The 17,971-nt window shown below is 42.5% G+C and overlaps 1 protein-coding gene across 2 annotated transcripts in view; it reads right to left on the bottom strand.

Annotated features, from left to right (window-relative positions):
- Positions 1–17,971, bottom strand: part of LOC109873601 (astrotactin-2) — a 476,030-nt gene continuing 458,059 nt past the window's right edge. For both annotated transcript variants that reach the window (XM_031809054.1, XM_020465242.2), the window contains 3 exons: positions 7,361–7,461; positions 6,635–6,818; positions 1–1,332 (listed from right to left, as the gene is read on the bottom strand). In XM_031809054.1, the coding sequence (XP_031664914.1) occupies positions 1,095–1,332; positions 6,635–6,818; positions 7,361–7,461 (523 nt within the window). In that variant the 3' untranslated portion in view covers positions 1–1,094. The remainder of the gene's footprint in view (positions 1,333–6,634; positions 6,819–7,360; positions 7,462–17,971) is intronic.

Genomic DNA, 17,971 nt, shown 5'->3' on the forward strand with positions numbered 1-17,971 from the left:
TATAGTATTTAATATTTCGCATTCTTTCGAAAAAAGACAATCAAAGCCACATAATAATACACATGTTATGTACAACTTTATATTTACAATATAATAATTTACTATCACAATTGATATAACATGAAATGCAAATCAATTAAAAAACAATGAGTTGGATTTTTATGTCCATGGCTCTTGAGCGATGGAAAGTCAAGTAAAAGTTTCCTTGAAGGAAGGGATCCTAAAAGATCCATACAATCAAACAATCCATACATTTAGCATAATCTCTTGAAATTCTTTAAAAGATTTTCCTATAAAAATGTTTGCTTTTCTCTTTTCTTCACTTTTCTTTACCAGATGACCACAATAAAGGACTATTTTTAAATATGTATTTTCCCTGCGGTTTTGGAGCTCTCCACATCTGTCAACTTGTGAGGAGATAAACAACAACAAACAAACAAAAAATGAAACATGGCTAGTTATTAAGGACTTCTCTAACTGCCAAGCGTTATTCACACAGAGTACAATACAGCTGATAACATCACAATCCGGCTCGAAGGATTTCTCTGTCGTCTTCATTATAAACACTATGTTGTCTGCTGTAAAAGCGTTGTTAAAGTGGTGATATGCTCAAGTATTACAAATGATCAAAATCAAATCAAAATGATAATACCACTCTTAACGGTCTCCTTCCCATTGCTCCAGCCAAGAGGAGAGACATACAGGGAGTTGTTTTTCGTTTGTTTGTTTGTTTCCCTGGTAAGCTTCCAGAGCCGAAGCACCATGACAAACTGCAATATTACATTCAGTATTTTTTTCCAACCAATTTGCTTTGGGTTGAATGATAATTTACATGCTCACACCGCTCCTCCTCATTGATAGTAGTGGTCAGTAGTCACTGGCATGTACATCCAAACCGTCTTTCCTCTTCAAGCAGTTCTAGAACTTTTTTCTAATTTAAAAAATGATTTTTGAGGGCGTTTGACAGTAATTATTCTAATAATGTCCAGTGGGGTTGAGGTTTCAGGGCTCTCCTGGTTTGGAAAAACACCAGTCAGTGGAGAGACCAGAAGCAAGGAGGAGGAGGCTACCGTGGTGTCGTCTCGCGGCCTGTCTCATCGGAGCTTGGCGTTGCCGTATGTGTTGCGCTGTACTGAGATCAGTTTCTCCATGCAGGCAGTGCGGGTCTCTTGCAGGGAGCTATGCCACACACTGCTAGGGGGCTGAACCTCCTCGTTGCGACAGAACATGTAGGCCATGGTGTCGGTGCGGCTCTGGATGTAGGCGCTGTGGAGCAGGGCACGGCAGTACCGGCTGATCCTCTCCACCCTGCGCAGGATCAGGTGGGCTTTTCTGGGGAAGGGGGGGGGGGGGGGGGGGACGCATAACAGTCATCATTAGTATTAATGTCAGTATCAGCAGCACTGGTATTTTTTGACATAATTTTTTTCCCTCATGGTGATACATGGTCACACATTACAGCTGGGTAATAACAGGGTAACCAGACGATTGCCGCTTCGAATTGCCGAGCTGGTTGGGGGGGAATTTGCAGGGAGTGAGCCGGCAACTGGAGGCTTCAACCTCCTATATGCTATCGACTGCCGTTTTGCCCTTAAACAAGGCCATATTTGTTCCAGTGGCACTGCTACGGCAGCCTGTGATGTGTGTGTGTGTTTTGTCAGGTTGGGTACTGCAGCAGCAATAATTAAAGAATATCTGCGCAAATGGACCAAAAAGGAAAGTATTGTATCGTAGTGTATATAATTATGCCACACCCTGTGCCCCCATCATCACCACCACTACCATCATCATCATCATCATCATCACCGCCACCCCTGCAGGAACTTGGCAAACTACTATACCTGCACATTAACTTGTAACTATTATTTTCTCAAATAAGTCTTCAACAGCAGTCCAGAAAACAAACAGGTTCATTCATGTGTATCTGCACTGTGGGGTAGTTGCAGAGCAGGTTTGATTGAATTCCAGACTAGAGTAGAGAGGAGGTCTGTCTCTAGTCTGTGTTGGCAGCCTGCTCATGTTCCTGGCGAGAGGAGGGTATGTTAGAGGCCAGCTCAAGGTAGACAGGACAGGCAGACAAACTGCTGTAAGCGTGCATGCACGCACGCACACACACACACAGGCAGCGCAAACAGTGTGCACGCATACACATGAACACACACACTTGGATTCATTCCCTTACAGTACTTGACATTCTCACATACTTCATTCTCAGAAGTGAAGATTAAGCTCTGTGTGACGTGTTGTTAGGTTGATATGAGCAGATACAAATATCAAAAATAGATAGCTTTGAGGAGGAGGCATATTCCATTTGTTTGGAGAAGTGGGTGTCTGTTAAGCATCAGCATCAGTCTTTGGTTAAGCTAGGCGCACAGACAACCTTTTCACTTGCTTGTTAGAAAAAGGGCAACCCTTTTTCCTTCTTTCTCTCTTCAAATTCCACTGCCTACAACAACATATCATCAAACATATGAGAAGGTGGGCCTCGTGCAAGAGGGTGAATTGAGGACTGGTGGTTAAGAATGCCTACATATTCATCATTAGAGGTTCATATTGGAGATCATAACTCACAAAGTCCTAAAGCTACAGTACCAGAGAGAAAGCCCTTTCTGTTTTCTTCCAGCTGTATTCATTTATCTTATCAGAATGGTGAAAGATGATCATACAATTGTGAATAAAACCCCATTTGTTCATTCAATAAATAAAATAGAGTAACGTAAGCCAGTAGCACATTTCCAAGAGAATAAAACACAAGACTTGTAGGATACTGTTGCTACAGCAGAAATGACTAAATATGAATACAGACAGATGTAGGGTCTTAATTTGATCGCCCTGTTGCAGGAGAATTACCCTGCAATGCAGGAAATGTAAAACTTGCAGTGTATTTGAGGTTTAAAAAGGATTCTGATGTTTGTCATTTCTACTTTGAAATTATCAGACTTGATTTTCCCTTACGAAAAATGTATCAACATCCAGAAAAATGTCCATTAATTATAATACACATAATAATTTACATTTCCCCTTTTGCTGCAGGATTATTTTCCTGCTGTAGCAAACTGGCTCAAATTAAGATCATACATCTGTATGGAAACCAAAGAAGAAAAACAACCTGCATAAAGACACAATAACAATGAGCACAATTTAAAATAATGCATCGATATAAACACACTGTACAGTACATGCACAGTATGGCGAGAGCAAGAAATATGTGCGGTTGCGCTGTGACAATACTAGCGGTCGGTGGCTGGGTCTCAGTGTAGTCTCAGTGTAGCTCCGTCGGTCTCCCAGATTTCCTGACATCGTGAGTAAATGCTGAGTGTTCACATTTCAGTTAGGCACACTGTTACCTTTTAAAAGGCACCACCGATAGAACCGGCTCGTATATTAACCCAACAAGGCCCTGCCCTGCCAATTTCAGGCAGTAAATCACTCTACACTGTCAGTCATCCAAACGCCTTCTTCAGGAGTCCAACATACCCCTTACTTTCCCCCTCGGTCCCCGCAAAAGCCACCTTCATTTTCCAAATCACAGAAGAAAAAACAACAACATAATCTTCCTTGAAGACAAACTTTTTCCAAATGTATGATATTATTTATGGCTGTCGGAGAGCGCTTCCAGGCAATGGGTGTGGACAAAACAAAACACAGGGCCTGAAACTTTATACCTAATGTTGCCATCATCGCAAAACTATTGAACTGCTGGAGTTCTAACCTGGTGTCTGTCCAAATATTTTCTTTCTTTCGGCCGGTAGTCTAAGTTTCTCCATCTCCATATCATGCTAATGTCCCCGGTGTCTATTCACATAAAACTGCTTTGTCGGGGTGGTCTGTTTCGGGGGGCAGACCGAGGCAGGGTTCAGCAGGAAATCTTTACGAGAATAAGTTTAGTTAGTGTTCGTTGACTGTCAAATGTAGTGTTTGGCTTGGCGTAAGAGCGGTGTTTGGCATAGGGGCTGTAATTCGAAACAAGTATGTAACCTCATAGTCAAAGCTGACCTTACCAATTCACTTCCCCAAATAAACACTTTAAAAAGGCTGATTGCACAAATCGGCTTCTGCTTTACAGAAGGCATGCAAAGACAGGAAAACCCAAATACCCTAATCTTCAAAAGTCATTGGGGACATCTATTGCTTTGTTATGTAAGAGTTAAATAACTGTTACTGACACTAGGTATCAAACAAATCAACACATACACAGACCACATACTGTACAAAAGTGTTTTTGGATTTGTACATTCAAAAGTTATTTTTAGCATTTTATGTTATATTGAAAAAAATGCTGTACCAGGACATTCAATTGGTAGAGAGAAAAGGATATACCATTTGTACGTGACTGTAGTACCCTTCAGTTCAAAGTGCCAACCACTCAAGATGACTACCTGTCTACATCTGTCTATATTTCTTTTTTATTTTATTTAACCTTTATTTAACTAGGCAAGTCAGTTAAGAACAAATTCTTATTGACAATGACGACCTACCAAAAGGCAAAAGGCCTCCTGCGGGGACTGAAGCCTGGGATTAAAATAAATACAATATAAATATAGGACAAAACACACATCACGACAAGAGACACAACACAACATAAACAGAGACCTAAGACAACAACATAGCATGGCTAGAAACACATGACAACACAGCATGGTAGCAACACAACATAACAAAAACATGGTAGCAACACAACACGGTAGCAGCACAACACATGGTACAAACATTATTGGGCACAGACAACAGCACAGAGGACAAGAAGGTAGAGACAACAAGACATCACACAAAGCAGCCACAACTATCAGTAAGAGTGTCCATGATTGAGTATTTGAATGAAGAGATGGAGATAACCTTCATCTCTATTCCAGCCCTGCCAGTGATAAGGCAAGGCTGGAAGACCACCATAATGGATAACTGCAGCGAGTGGAGGTCTGGGGATATGTGTGCTTGCGTGCACACACATGCCTGGTATGACATGAATGCCATTAGTTCGGTGATACCCTTGGATCCCCAGGCAGTCCCAGTAGATAACGCCTGGTCTTGAGTGCTATCATCTAAAATAGAGAGCGAGCCAGACACTACCAGTCCAATGTGTATTGAACCCCATTTAACCCCCATAACAACAGATAGCAAATACATTACACTGTCCATTCTGAGGACACAAATCAAGTCGTAAACACATCTCATAAATCTTACGCAAATGTCACATCAATCACTGTATAATCTTAAAGGGATTTATGTGAAATCTTACCCTGATTGATGTAAATGTCAGAAGTGAATGTCATGTGTACATAACCCAACAAGCCCTGCCCTGCCAATTTCAGGGAGTAAATAACATTCCATTGTCAGTCATCCAAATGCCTTGGATTCAGCCCTCATACTATATATTTTCACTGGTCTTTTCAGGTCAACTAAGCATTTGCATGCTCATTAATCACATTATTAAAAAGCTGAAGCTTTTATTGAAGTTAGGGAGCCTGGGGGTTGACTCCAAACTAAATAGTAAGCAATCAGTTGACTGGCTAATCACGAGAAATACAGGCTTCTCAATTGGTTGATTGGGTAATCATTCACAGGAACAAACAGCTTCTCATTGGCTTCCAGGAGACCACTGCAAACTCTTTGAAAACACTTGTAGAAAACAAACCCGCAAATACCACGGTGCGGGTTGGATTGAAAGGAGCCCTTGTGTTCAGTCTAATCCTCCAGCTCTGTGTGTGTAAAGAGTCTAGTCCTAGCCCGGGGAAACGGAGCAATGCTTTCCTGACGTGGTTATGAAATCATTCCTGAGTTTACTGGGGGCTTCATGCCTTTACAGGTAACCAGAGAAGTTGGTTTTATGAATGAGTATTCCACACTATACACAAACAGTGCAGTCCCTATTAACCGCAACACTCGTGAAATGCCAACACCGGACCAGTCCCATTCCATGTACCCAAGACCATTTGCTACGCCATAGGCTCCCTTGTAATAGCAAGGCTGTAATTTGTATATTTAGCACTTTAGTCCAGTCACCAATTGGGTCCACAATCTGATAAAAAGGTAAATGAGAGGAAATAAAAACATCTGATGAACTTGAGTAAATGAAAATGAAAATATATGGCTGTGCCGTGTGGATTCTTTGGTACTCCAATGGAACTAACCTGTTCATGATTGGTTTTATGGGCCAGGATTTGCAGTGAAAGCCTAAACCAATATTTTGCTGTCCAAAATTACAGCTGACCAAGGTGTTTGTGTGTGCATGTGGTTTGCACGTGTGTGTGTGTGTGTGTGTTTCTACAGGTGTGAGCCACCTTTTTGAAGATGGATGAAGAAACAATGGAGCTCCAGCAACAGACATTCAACTTATTGACTGGATATATGAGACTTCTGTAAAAACAACCTCATGTTACAGGGTTGGAAGGCGGCCATTCTGAAATCCACTGGAATGGGAAGATTCAACATTTCAGAAAACTGAAGATGACGGGGAAAAAGATAATGATGTTTTTGGCAAAGGCTGCCAAGAACCCTAAGGCATTCTTGATGACATTTGATGACATTTGAAGTGACACTGATGCCAAGCAAACAGTGACACCAGATGTTGTGGGGACACCAGAATCACAGTGACACCTGAGACGTGTCCAATCCTCCAAGCCTTTCCGAGCCTTACCTGGGTCCCAGCTCATCTTCGCTCCGCCAGACGAAGTCTCCAAACTTCTCGTAGTGGGAGTTGTAGTGGTGCTGCACCCTGTAAAGCAGCGGAGGGGGAATCTCCATCAGAGTGTTGTAGGCCGTCTGCTGCTCCTTGCCACTGGTGTAGCCGTTGTACAGGTTATACACCTTGTCTGCTATCTCTGACACAGGAGGAGGTGGAAGAGGGGAGAAGTCATTTAGAAGACACTCATTTAAAAGACACAAGTGAACTTGTGATAAGGATATCATATTAAGGTGGACAAGTCAACCCAAGATCAACATCACAAGTAAATCCTAGGTGCTGGTGAAAACCTTGGTGCCCAAAAAATGTAATGTATGCCAACAATGGGGGCTCCCATAGGATGATGCTCAACTGGCCCAGCGTCGTCAGGGTTTGGCCAGGGTTTGGCCAGGGTTTGGCCAGGGTTTGGCCAGGGTAGGTCGTCATTGTAATAAAATAAAAAAACTTCTTAACTGAATTGCCAAGTTAAATAAAGTTTACATTTAAATAAATGTACAAATATTTTTTTTAAAGTGATATTGTCTATTGGAGAGAGATAGGAATGGATGGTGAGGGGGCTGAATGGGGGGGTTAGAGAGAAGGGGAAAGGAGAATGTGTAAAGGATGAATGGAAAGGTTTTGGGATGGACAGAATATAGGAAGAGAAAATTAAGTGTGAAAGGGGTGTGTGAGAAGGAGTACCTTCTGCTCTGCTATCGTCTACCATGGGACAAGAAGTCCGCACTGAGACGAAGCTAGACTCTGAACGACTCCCTCGACTGTCCACAGCATATAGAGTGAACCTGAGAGAGAGAATGAACAAAGAATATAAATAATATTAGAGCTGACATCTTAAATCTGTCTACAACAATTAACAACCTTTTTTAAACCACATTCATATGTACTCTTACTGTATCAGGGAAAGAAACAGGTCTCTTTTGACACCAAAAAAAAAACTATGTTGCTTCAGCCATCACATCCCAACCTTCTTTTAAAGCTAGATGTACAGAGTTTACCCAGTGTACCCGGCTCCTACACTTTGCACAGCATTTCTATAAGCCAATGTTGACAGCCACTGAACTCTCTTTTGAAAAAAGCCACAACTCAAGAGCTGGGTCAAGACCCAGGACTCAGGAGCGGGTGAGGATTCCAGAGGAACGATTACGTCAGCAAGTGGCACTGCCTGGTACTTGAAGCTACAGCAGAGGACAGACGAGCCGGTTGGCAGCAACGGCCATTACACCTAATAACTCCCTTAAATGGAACTCCCACTTCCTCTGAAGACGAAGGTCCTACTCACATATTAAGGCCTCAGAATACCTAGAGTTCCCCAGGACATCCCAGTGGCAGTGGCTAGTACAGTACAATGTAGTGTGGAGAGATGGTCTCCTGCGAAGCGCTGTACTGTAGGGAGTCCAGCCTGTCTCATATAAGTAGCTTTTAGAGACATGATGGCTGTTTATGAGACATGAACTATCAACGTGCATACATGGATATGTGCATGTAAGGATGCTGGGATGTCCAGCCAGAGCTGATTGGACAATCCCAAATTAACCATACCTTGATGGTCCTTTGGCATGGATAAAGTCAAGTGGTACTTGTCATTCTTTGCATTCTATTTCTAGGGTCTATACTTTAAGTTGAAATGGTGGATCATCGCTAAAAGTGTGTTGGGGAAGATTAATGAAAACAAAGTCAAATTCCCGGTCTCAGCATTATTCTGGGAGCTGACTGTTTTTATTTACTGTGAACCTGTGAACCATTTCTGTGAACCATCAAACATGACCATTATCTAAACTGCAAACAGCTGGGAGTAGGATGTTCAGAAGTATACATAAGTGTAAATTAATATTGTTCATGATTGAACATCCAAAACAACAAATACACTATAATATACAGAAGTATGTGGACACCCCTTCAAATGAGTGGATTTAGCTGTAGCAGCCACACCCATTGCTGACAGGTGTATAAAATCGAACACACAGCTATGCAATCTCCATAGACAAACACTGGCAGTAGAATGGCCTTACTGAAGAGCTCAGTGACTTTCAACATGGTAACGTCATAGGATGCCACCTTTCCAAAAAGTCAGTTCGTCAAATTTCTGCCCTGCTAGAGCTGCCCAGGTCAACTGTAAGTGCTGTTATTGTGAAGCGGAAACATCTAGGAGCAACAACGGTTCAGCTGCGAAGTGGTAGGCCACACATGCACAGAGAATGGAACCACTGAGTGCTGAAGCGTGTAGCGAGTAAAAATAATTTGTCCTCGTTTGCAACACTCAATAACACTCACAACTCTAACTGCCTCTGGAAGAAATGTCAGCACAAGAACTGTTCATCGGGCATCATGAAATGGGTTTCCATGACCGAGCAGCCGCACACAAGCCCAAGATCACCATGCGTAATGCCAAGTGTCGGCTGGAGTGGTGGAAACGCATTCTCTGGAGTGATGAATCACGCTTCACTATCTGGCAGTTCGACATACGAATCTGGGTTTGGCGGATGACAGGAGGACACTACTAGCCCGAATGCATAGTACAAACTGTAAAGTTTGGTGGAGGAGGAATAATGGTCTGGGGTAGTTTTTCATGGTTCGGGCTAGGCCCCTTAGTTCCAGTGAAGGGAAATCTTAAAGGTAGAGCTGATGATTCTGTGCTTCCAACTTTGTGGCAACACTTTGTGAAAGGCCCTTTCCTGTTTCAGCATGACAATGCCCCGGTGCACAAAGCGAGGTCCATACATCAATGGTTTGTCGAGATCGATGTGGAAGAACTTGACTGGCCTGCACAGAGTGCTGACCTCAATCCCATCGTACACCTTTGGGAAGAATTGGAACGCCGATTGCGAGCCAGGCCTAATTGCCCAACATCAGTGCCCGACCGAACTAATGTTCTTGTGAATGGAAGCAAGTCCTCGCAGCAATGTTCCAACATCTAGTGGAAAACCTTCCCAGAAGAGTGGAGTCTGCTATAGCAGCAAATGGGGGACCAACTCCATATTAATGCCCAAGATTTTGGAATGAGATGACAAGCAGGTGTCCACATACTTTTGGTCATGTAGCCAATCATGCATTTTTATTCCACTGTTTCACAATGCTATTTCACTGGCAGAGCCCCATTTTAATGTCTTGCTTTCTGTAAGTCTGCCTTTTGTTTGAAGAGCCTGTGTTTTAATACCACCAACAGATAGTTTTGTTTGTAATACAGCCTGTTAAGACATTGTTTGCATAGTTTGTCCGAACTTGTTATTCATCTAGAGAGATGTGTGGTATATTGCTATTCCCAAGAACCTCACAGAAGACGAGGGGCCAGAGTCCGTCCGAAGTTCGCTGTAAAACCTCTGCCCAGCAAAACAACACCGCATATAACAATCACATTGTTTAAATTATGTGGTCTCGTCACTGGCCAGTGAATGGAGCGGGGGGGCAGGGTCTATTCATCATGCAATTTGTAAAGTTTAGTTTAGGGCCCCGGACGCAGCTTGCCAGCGCGTTGTTTTTTTGGTTGTTAAAGTGGTTGGCATCGAAGACAGTTACTTTGCTCCTCAGGCTAATCACAGTGCTATTATGTAAAAAAAAATAAGCCTCTCAAAGACCAACAGTGGGACAAAAGCTCTCATTAATATAGTGAAAGGAGACTACAACAGAAACTTTCTCTAGCCTTTGTGTTTTTCCACAAAGATCACCACAAAATGTATTTTGGCTGCTTTCTTCCCCGCAGTGTTGTTAACACAACTGTCAGGCATACAACGCCTGTTGTGAGTCTCCCATCCAAGATCGAAGATGGCTGATCAGATGCGCTAGCTGGGTCTGGATGACTTTGCCTGTTACCCATAGTGCAGCTGAGTGGAGTGTGAGTGGATAGACTGGGAGTCTGCGGTGGCAGGCTTCACCACTGGCATCGATAAGGATCGCCTAGGAGAACAAAGAGAGCACCGTGGTCTGGCTTGCCACGAGCATGTCAAAACAGAGGGTAACATACTGGCAACATTCACCCAACCCTGCATACAATCCCTCTCTCTCTCTCTTACTCTCTCCATCCATCCATCTCTCACACCATCTATTTTGTATTTATAATGGATCCCCATGCTGCCTTGGCAGCAGTTAATCTTCCTGGGGTCCAGTACAATTAAGGCAGTTATACTATTTATAAAACATTACAATACATTCACAACACGCTGTGTGCCCTCAGGCTCCTACTTATCTACAGTACAAAATCCAAGTGTACGTGTGTGTCTGTGCCTATATTTCTGTTGCATCACAGTCCTCGCTGTTCCATAAGGTGTATTTTTATCTGTTTTTTAATGGAAGCCTCTCTAACATAATCCAGGTAGAATCAGGAAAGCGCTGCTCTACCTTCTTAACTCAAATTTTACTGCTTGCATCAATTACTTGATGTGGAATAGAGTTCCATGTAGTCATGGCTCTATGTAGTACAGTGCGCCTCCCATAGTCTGTTCTGGACAGTACAAAAAAAAAACTGAAAGAATACCCTGTTCTGAGCCAATTGCAATTTCCCTGTTTGTGGCACCTGACCACACGACTGAACTGTAGTCCAGGTAAGACAAAACTAGGGCCTGTAGAACCTACCTTGTTGATAGTGCTGCTTCTTCAGGATCGGTGGGTTTCCTGCGGGACGGTTGAGCTAACGTAGGCTAATGTGATTAGCATGCGGTTGTAAGTAACAAGAACACTTCCCAGGACATAAACATATCTGATTGGCAGAAAGCTTAAATTCTTGTAAATCTAATTGCACTGTCTAATTTACAGTAGCTACTACAGTGTAATAATATCATGCTTGGGATTGTGGTATAGTGGGGTTATCTAGAAAAGTCTATGGTTGCCTGAAGTGGTTCTCAATCAGAGGCAGGTGTTTATCGTTGTCTCTGATTAGGAACCATATTTAGGCAGCCATATTCTTTGAGTGTTTTGTGGGTGATTGTTCCTGTCTCTGTGTTTGTTTGCACCAGATAGGCTTCACGTTACTTTTCTTGTTTTGTATTGTTTGTGTTTATTAAACATGTATCAAAATTACCACGCTGCATTTTGGTCCTCCTCTCCTTCACCGCAAGAAAACCGTAACACACAGAGCCAGAAATTATTGGTATTTTATTCATTTCTAGCAGAGAGTCAATCAGCTCTTTAAAATCCAGTTTCAACTGTTCAGAGCTGCCCGTCATAATGTCATTAAAGCCCACACGGACTATGATAGAATCGATTTCCATGTTCTGTTGTAGTATATTCAAGAGCAGCTTGGTAATATAATTTATACAAGCTCTGGGATAAGACATTGTTTTTGCACCAGGAATGGTCACATTTCTTACGATGGAAACTGCCCAAAATCACAGGTGGCGAGAAGGACGAGGAAAACTGCCCACTCCCACGCTTCACAGGATTCGGAGAACCCTTAATGGATGGGCGAGAGGCAGGATAACTTGCCTCTCTGATTTCCTTTGTCTTTTCCTATGGTTCTCTCCCTCGCTCCACTCAAAGCTGTCTGGCTACTACTTGGTTGTTTGTCATCCCATGGTTTTGTCCCTGTACTATCATTTTGAAAGCTCAACAAACAATGAGGTGAACAAACGGTGGATGGAAATTTGTGTGAATTAGCAATGCCGCCATAAAGTAACGTTTGCCTTATAATTTAATGAGAAAGGAGTGAGAGGGGGAGAGAGAGAGTGTCATAGAGAGAGGAAGAAGGAAAGTTGAGAGGAGACAGAAAGAGGAAAAGGGAAGCGGTGAGAGAGGTAGAGAGAGAGAGAGATAGAGAGAGGTGGGGTAGGGAAGAAAGAGCAATTATGGTAGTATTTCTGGCATGCTAGGGAGAGGGGAAGCCAGGCAGCCTAGAGATTCATGGTCGATGACATCAGACGTTGGGTCGAGATCAGTTGAGCCGGTCCACAAATCAATCAAATGCACCAGGAGAATATAATTCCTGAGTGACCCAAGAATTTACGGCCACAAAACGAATTTACGACTTTGATTTAAAATCTCGGGTCAGGTCTGTAAGAAAGGACTCACCGCGCTAACAATGTAATATACTTTCTCTACTCCCTTTTCTATCAATTACAGGTTAACTTTATATACTGACTGCTGGCAACTGCACATATCACTGGAGGCTTGAGCAGAAATATGATTATACTACCGTAGCAGTGCCATATGCATTTTCTATCTATATCTTAACTAAAGCTACGTCTACACGTGTTGTGATTAGGTGATTTTAAGTGACTAACATGAAATCACCCAATAAAAGACATGTCTTTAGAACAAAAAAAGGGAAAAGTTAAAATATGTAATTTGCACCAATAAATAAGCCTTTTTTGTGTTTTATCTCTCTAAGCTCTGCCATAAAATGGATTGCTCATTCGGGTTTTCTGTACAAGCAAATGGTTTTGACTTGACATAAGCAGGGTTGGCAGCTTACTTTCTATGCAATCTGTTTCAGTTACTAGCTACCTGTTCGGAATTGTAATCAGTAAAGTAACTTTTGGATTACCCAATCTCAGTAACGTAATCGGATTACATCACTGGGTCCAAGCTCCCTGCCATCCAGGACCTTTATATCAGGCGGTGTGCAAGGAAGGCCTGGAAAATTGTTAAAGACTTAAGCCATAGACTGTTCTCTATGATTCCACAAGGCAAGCGGTACCAGTACATCAAGTCTGACACCAACAGGCTCCTGAACAGCTTCTATCCCCAAGCAATAAGACTGCTAAATAGCTAACAGAATGGCTACACGGACTTTATGAGTTAACCCTTATATTTATTTTTTATTTTTGCACTGTCTCTATCCCTTCTCACAGGGCCCTACACACTCATGCACATTGGCACTCAAACACCCATAAACACTCACTCCATAATTTGCTCACACACACATAATATGCACATACAGTGCCTTGCGAAAGTATTCGGCCCCCTTGAACTTTGCGACCTTTTGCCGCATTTCAGGCTTCAAACATAAAGATATAAAACTGTATTTTTTTGTGAAGAATCAACAACAAGTGGGACAAAAAAAAGTAAAAAGTAAAGGGGCTGAATAATTTTGCACGCCCAATTTTTCTGTTTTTGATTTGTTAAAAAAGTTTGAAATATCCAATAAATGTCGTTCCGAGCATTTGTCATACCAGGCGGTGATGCAACCTGGTCAGGATGTTCTCAATGGTGCAGCTGTAGAACTTTTTGAGGATCTGGGGACTCATTCCAAATCTTTTCAGTCTCCTGAGGGGGAAAAGGTTTTGTTGTGCTCTTTTCACGACTGTCTTGGTGTGTTTGGACCATTTCCTGTAGTACACGATCCTTTGTCTTGCTCACATTGAGGGAGAGGTTGTTGTCCTGGCACCACACTGCCAGTTCTCTGACCTCCTCCCTATAGGCTGTCTCATTATTGTCGGTGATAAGGCCACTGTTGTGTCGTTAGCAAACTTAATGATGGTGTTGGAGTCATGCCTGGCCATGCAGTCATAAGTGAGCAGGGACTACAAGAGGGGGCTGAGCATGCACCCCTGAGGGGCCCCAGTGTTGAGGATCAGCGTTGCGGATGTGTCTTTACCTACCCTTACCACCTGGGGGCGGCCCATCAGGAATTCCAGGATCCAGTTGCAGAGGGACGTGTTTAGTCCCAGGGTCCTTAGCTTAGTGATGAGCTTCAGTTTGCATACTGCCCCAACAGGTCCACAGATGATGCAATCGCCATCACACTGCACAGTGCCCTATCCCATCTGGACAAGAGGAATACTTATGTAAGAATGCTGTTTAATGACCACAGCTCAGGATTCAACACCATAGTAACCTCCAAGTTCATCATTATGCTTAAGGCTCTGGGTCCAACCCCGCCCTGTGCAATTGAGTCCTGAACTTTCTGACGGGCCGCCCCCAGGTGGTGAAGGGAGGAAACAACATCTCCACTTCGCTGATCCTCATCACTGGGGCCTCACAAGGGTGGGTTCTCAGCCCCCTCCTGTACTTCCTGTTCACCCATGACTGCGTGGCCATGCATGCCTCCAACTCAATCATCATTGCAGACGACACAACACTAGTGGGCTTGATTACCAACAACGATGAGACAGCCTACAGGGAGGAGGTGAGGGCACTCGGAGTGTGGTGTCAGGAAAACAACCTCTCACTCAACGTCAACAAAACAAAGGAGATGATCGTGGACGTCAGGCAACAGCAGAGGGAGTACCCCCCTATCCACATTGACGGGACAGCAGTGGAGAAGGTGGAAAGTTTTAAGTTCCTTGGCATACACATCACGGACAAACTGAAATGGTCCACCCACACAGATAGCGTAGTGTAGAAGGCGCAACAGCTCCTCTTCAACCTCAGGAGGCTGAAGAAATTTGGCTTGTCACCTAAAACCCTCACAAACGTTTACAGATGCACAATCGAGAGCATCCTGTCAGGCTGTATCACCACCTGGTACAGCAAATGCACAGCCCTCCAGGCAAACTACCTGCCATCCAGGACACCTACAGCACCCGATGTCACAGGAAGGCCAAAAAGATCATCAAGGACAACAACCACCTGAGCAACTGCCTGTTCACCCCGCTATCATCCAGAAGGCAAGGTCAGTGCAGGTGCATCAAAGCTGGGAACGAGAGACTGAAAAAAAAGCTTATATCTCAAGGCCATCAGACTGTTAAACAGCCATCACTAACCTAGAGAGGCTGCTGCCAACATACAGACCCAAATCACTGGCCACTTTAATACATTGATTGAATAAAGGTATCACTAGTCACTTTGAATAATGCCACATTAATAATGTTTACATATCCTACATTACTCATCTCATATGTATATAGTGTTTTTCATACCAACTATTGCCTCTTGCCTAACTCCCATCGCTCATCCATATATTTATATGTACATATTCTTATTCCATCCATTTACATTTGTGTGTATAATGTAGTTGTTGTGAATTTGATTACTTGTTAGATATTACTGCACTGTCGGAACTAGAAGCACAAGCATTTCGCTACACTCGCATTAACATCTGCTAACCAAGTGTATGTGACAAATAACATTTAATTACATTTTTTATTTGATTTAGTGTGGTCAACAGCTTATCATAAGTACTCTACCTCAGACAAGCAATACCTCAAGACTTCTTTAATATTAGACATCGCACACCAGCTGTTATTGACAAATAGAGACACACACCCCACCCCTCGTCTGGTAAGTAGCTTCTCTGTTCTGCCGGTGCATGGAAAATCCCACCAGCTCTATATTATCCGTGTCGTCGTTCAGCCAAGACTCGGTGAAACATAAGATATTACAGTTTTTAATGTCCCGTTGGTAGGATAATCTTAATCGTAGGTCATCAATTTTATTTTCCAATGACTGCAAGTTAGCCAGTTGGCAGTGGGAGTATACATGCTCGCCTACGGATTCTCAGAAGGCAGAAGACCTGCGCCCTCTTTTCTTCACGCAAATGACAGGGATTTGGGCCTGTTCCCGGGAAAGCAGTATATCCTTCTCGTTGGACTCGTTAAAGGAAAAAGCTTCTTCCGATTCGAGGTGAGTAATTGCTGTTCTGATGTCCAGAAGTACTTTTCGGTCATAAGAGACGGTAGCAGCAACATTATGTACAAAATAAGTTAAAAAATAAGTTACAAACAAGGCTAAAAAACTAGTGAGCAGTTAGTTAGGAGCATGTAAAATGTCAGCCAACCTCTTCGGCACCATCTTCATCTTACTGCATTACATTACTTACTGATTACTGCATTGTTGGGGTTAGAGCCTGTATGAAGGCAATTCACTGTACTTGTTCACGTGACATTAAAAACTTGAAACTTGAAGAAGAGAAAATGGATCCATCAAACCTATTTGGTGTATCATCATAGTGGTCTCTGACTTGTGGTCAGACTCGCTCAGGTGGAACAAACTTAAACCTGTGCCTTTTTTCAATGCTGAATTGAATGTCATTGAGAAACAAGAAAGGTGTCCATATTGTGTTTTTTCCCCGCAAACATCCTTTCTGAATTTCAAAAGTAATCCGTGAAGTAATCTTACATTTTCAAAGGTATCTGTAATCTGATTACATCATCTATATAGGGCAATCCAAATAAAGTGTGACCGTAAAGGATTACATGTAATCAGTTCCTCCCCAACCCTGGGCATACACTTAATAAATCCCCCTTTGGTCATGCTAATAAAAACAAAGAAATACTTTGTCCTACTTGTTGGCTTGACCAGATAGTGTTTTCACTTGTGTGGTCTATAGGTCTTCACATCTTAAATAAGACATTATTCACATGATGAAAGACAGACACTTAGTTGTTTCTTCTTTTGCTGGCAAGGTATCCATTATTTTTCATCTTTACAATTTCTTTGTCTTTGCAATTTCACCAACTCCTGGCTAAACCAATTCAACTAGATAACAACTATTGTGTTGCTTTTTCCAACTGGACAACAACAAATAGATCATCTTGGTAGGTTTGACTGTGGGTTGGAAATACCATACAGGTTCTTTGCATGAAGAAAGAAAGCTTTAGCTGGCCTTTCAAAAAGCCTTTGTCAGGTCGTAATCTCCCATAGGCTGGTATGGCGCCTGTGTAGAATAAATAAATGTTGTTCTTCTGAATGATAGTTGGCAGCGTGTTTCAGAGCTTACAGTATAAAGGCAACACCTCATAAGTCTCTAGCCAGGTTGAGTCATGTCAGGTTTATCATGTTTTGCTGTGTCTTTTTCTGTGATTTACACCTGCCTCTGATGACTTCTATTTCAGGGCTCTGAACCTCAGCTCTGGTCCTAGAGTAACATCCAAAGCACTGGGAGGCAGATGCTGAACCTTGCTCTATTTAGTGGAGTAAAGAGAATAGTAAAGGAAAGAACCAACCAACGAAAAATAGTTTGGAAGAGATGTACCAATTCCACGGCACATGGTTTATGAACTGATACACGACGCCAGATTCAAAACGTAGAATTTTTCAATTTAATTGATTATACAAAATTCTTGCAACAAATAGAATTTTATATATACAGTGGGGCAAAAAAGTATTTAGTCAGCCACCAATTGTGCAAGTTCTCCCACTTAAAAAGATGAGAGAGGCCTGTAATTTTCATCATAGGTACACTTCAACTATGACAAACAAATGAGAAAAAAAATCCAGAAAATCACATTGTAGGATTTTTTATGAATTTATTTGCAAATGATGGTGCAAAATAAGTATTTGGTCAATAACAAAAGTTTATCTCAATACTTTGTTATATACCCTTTGTTGGCAATGACAGAGGTCAAACATTTTCTGTAAGTCTTCACAAGGTTTTCACACACTGATGCTGGTATTTTGGCCCATTCCTCCATGCAGATCTCC

The sequence above is a fragment of the Oncorhynchus kisutch genome, linkage group LG29 (assembly GCF_002021735.2).
Source record: "Oncorhynchus kisutch isolate 150728-3 linkage group LG29, Okis_V2, whole genome shotgun sequence".
NCBI classification, from domain to species: Eukaryota; Metazoa; Chordata; class Actinopteri; order Salmoniformes; family Salmonidae; genus Oncorhynchus; species Oncorhynchus kisutch.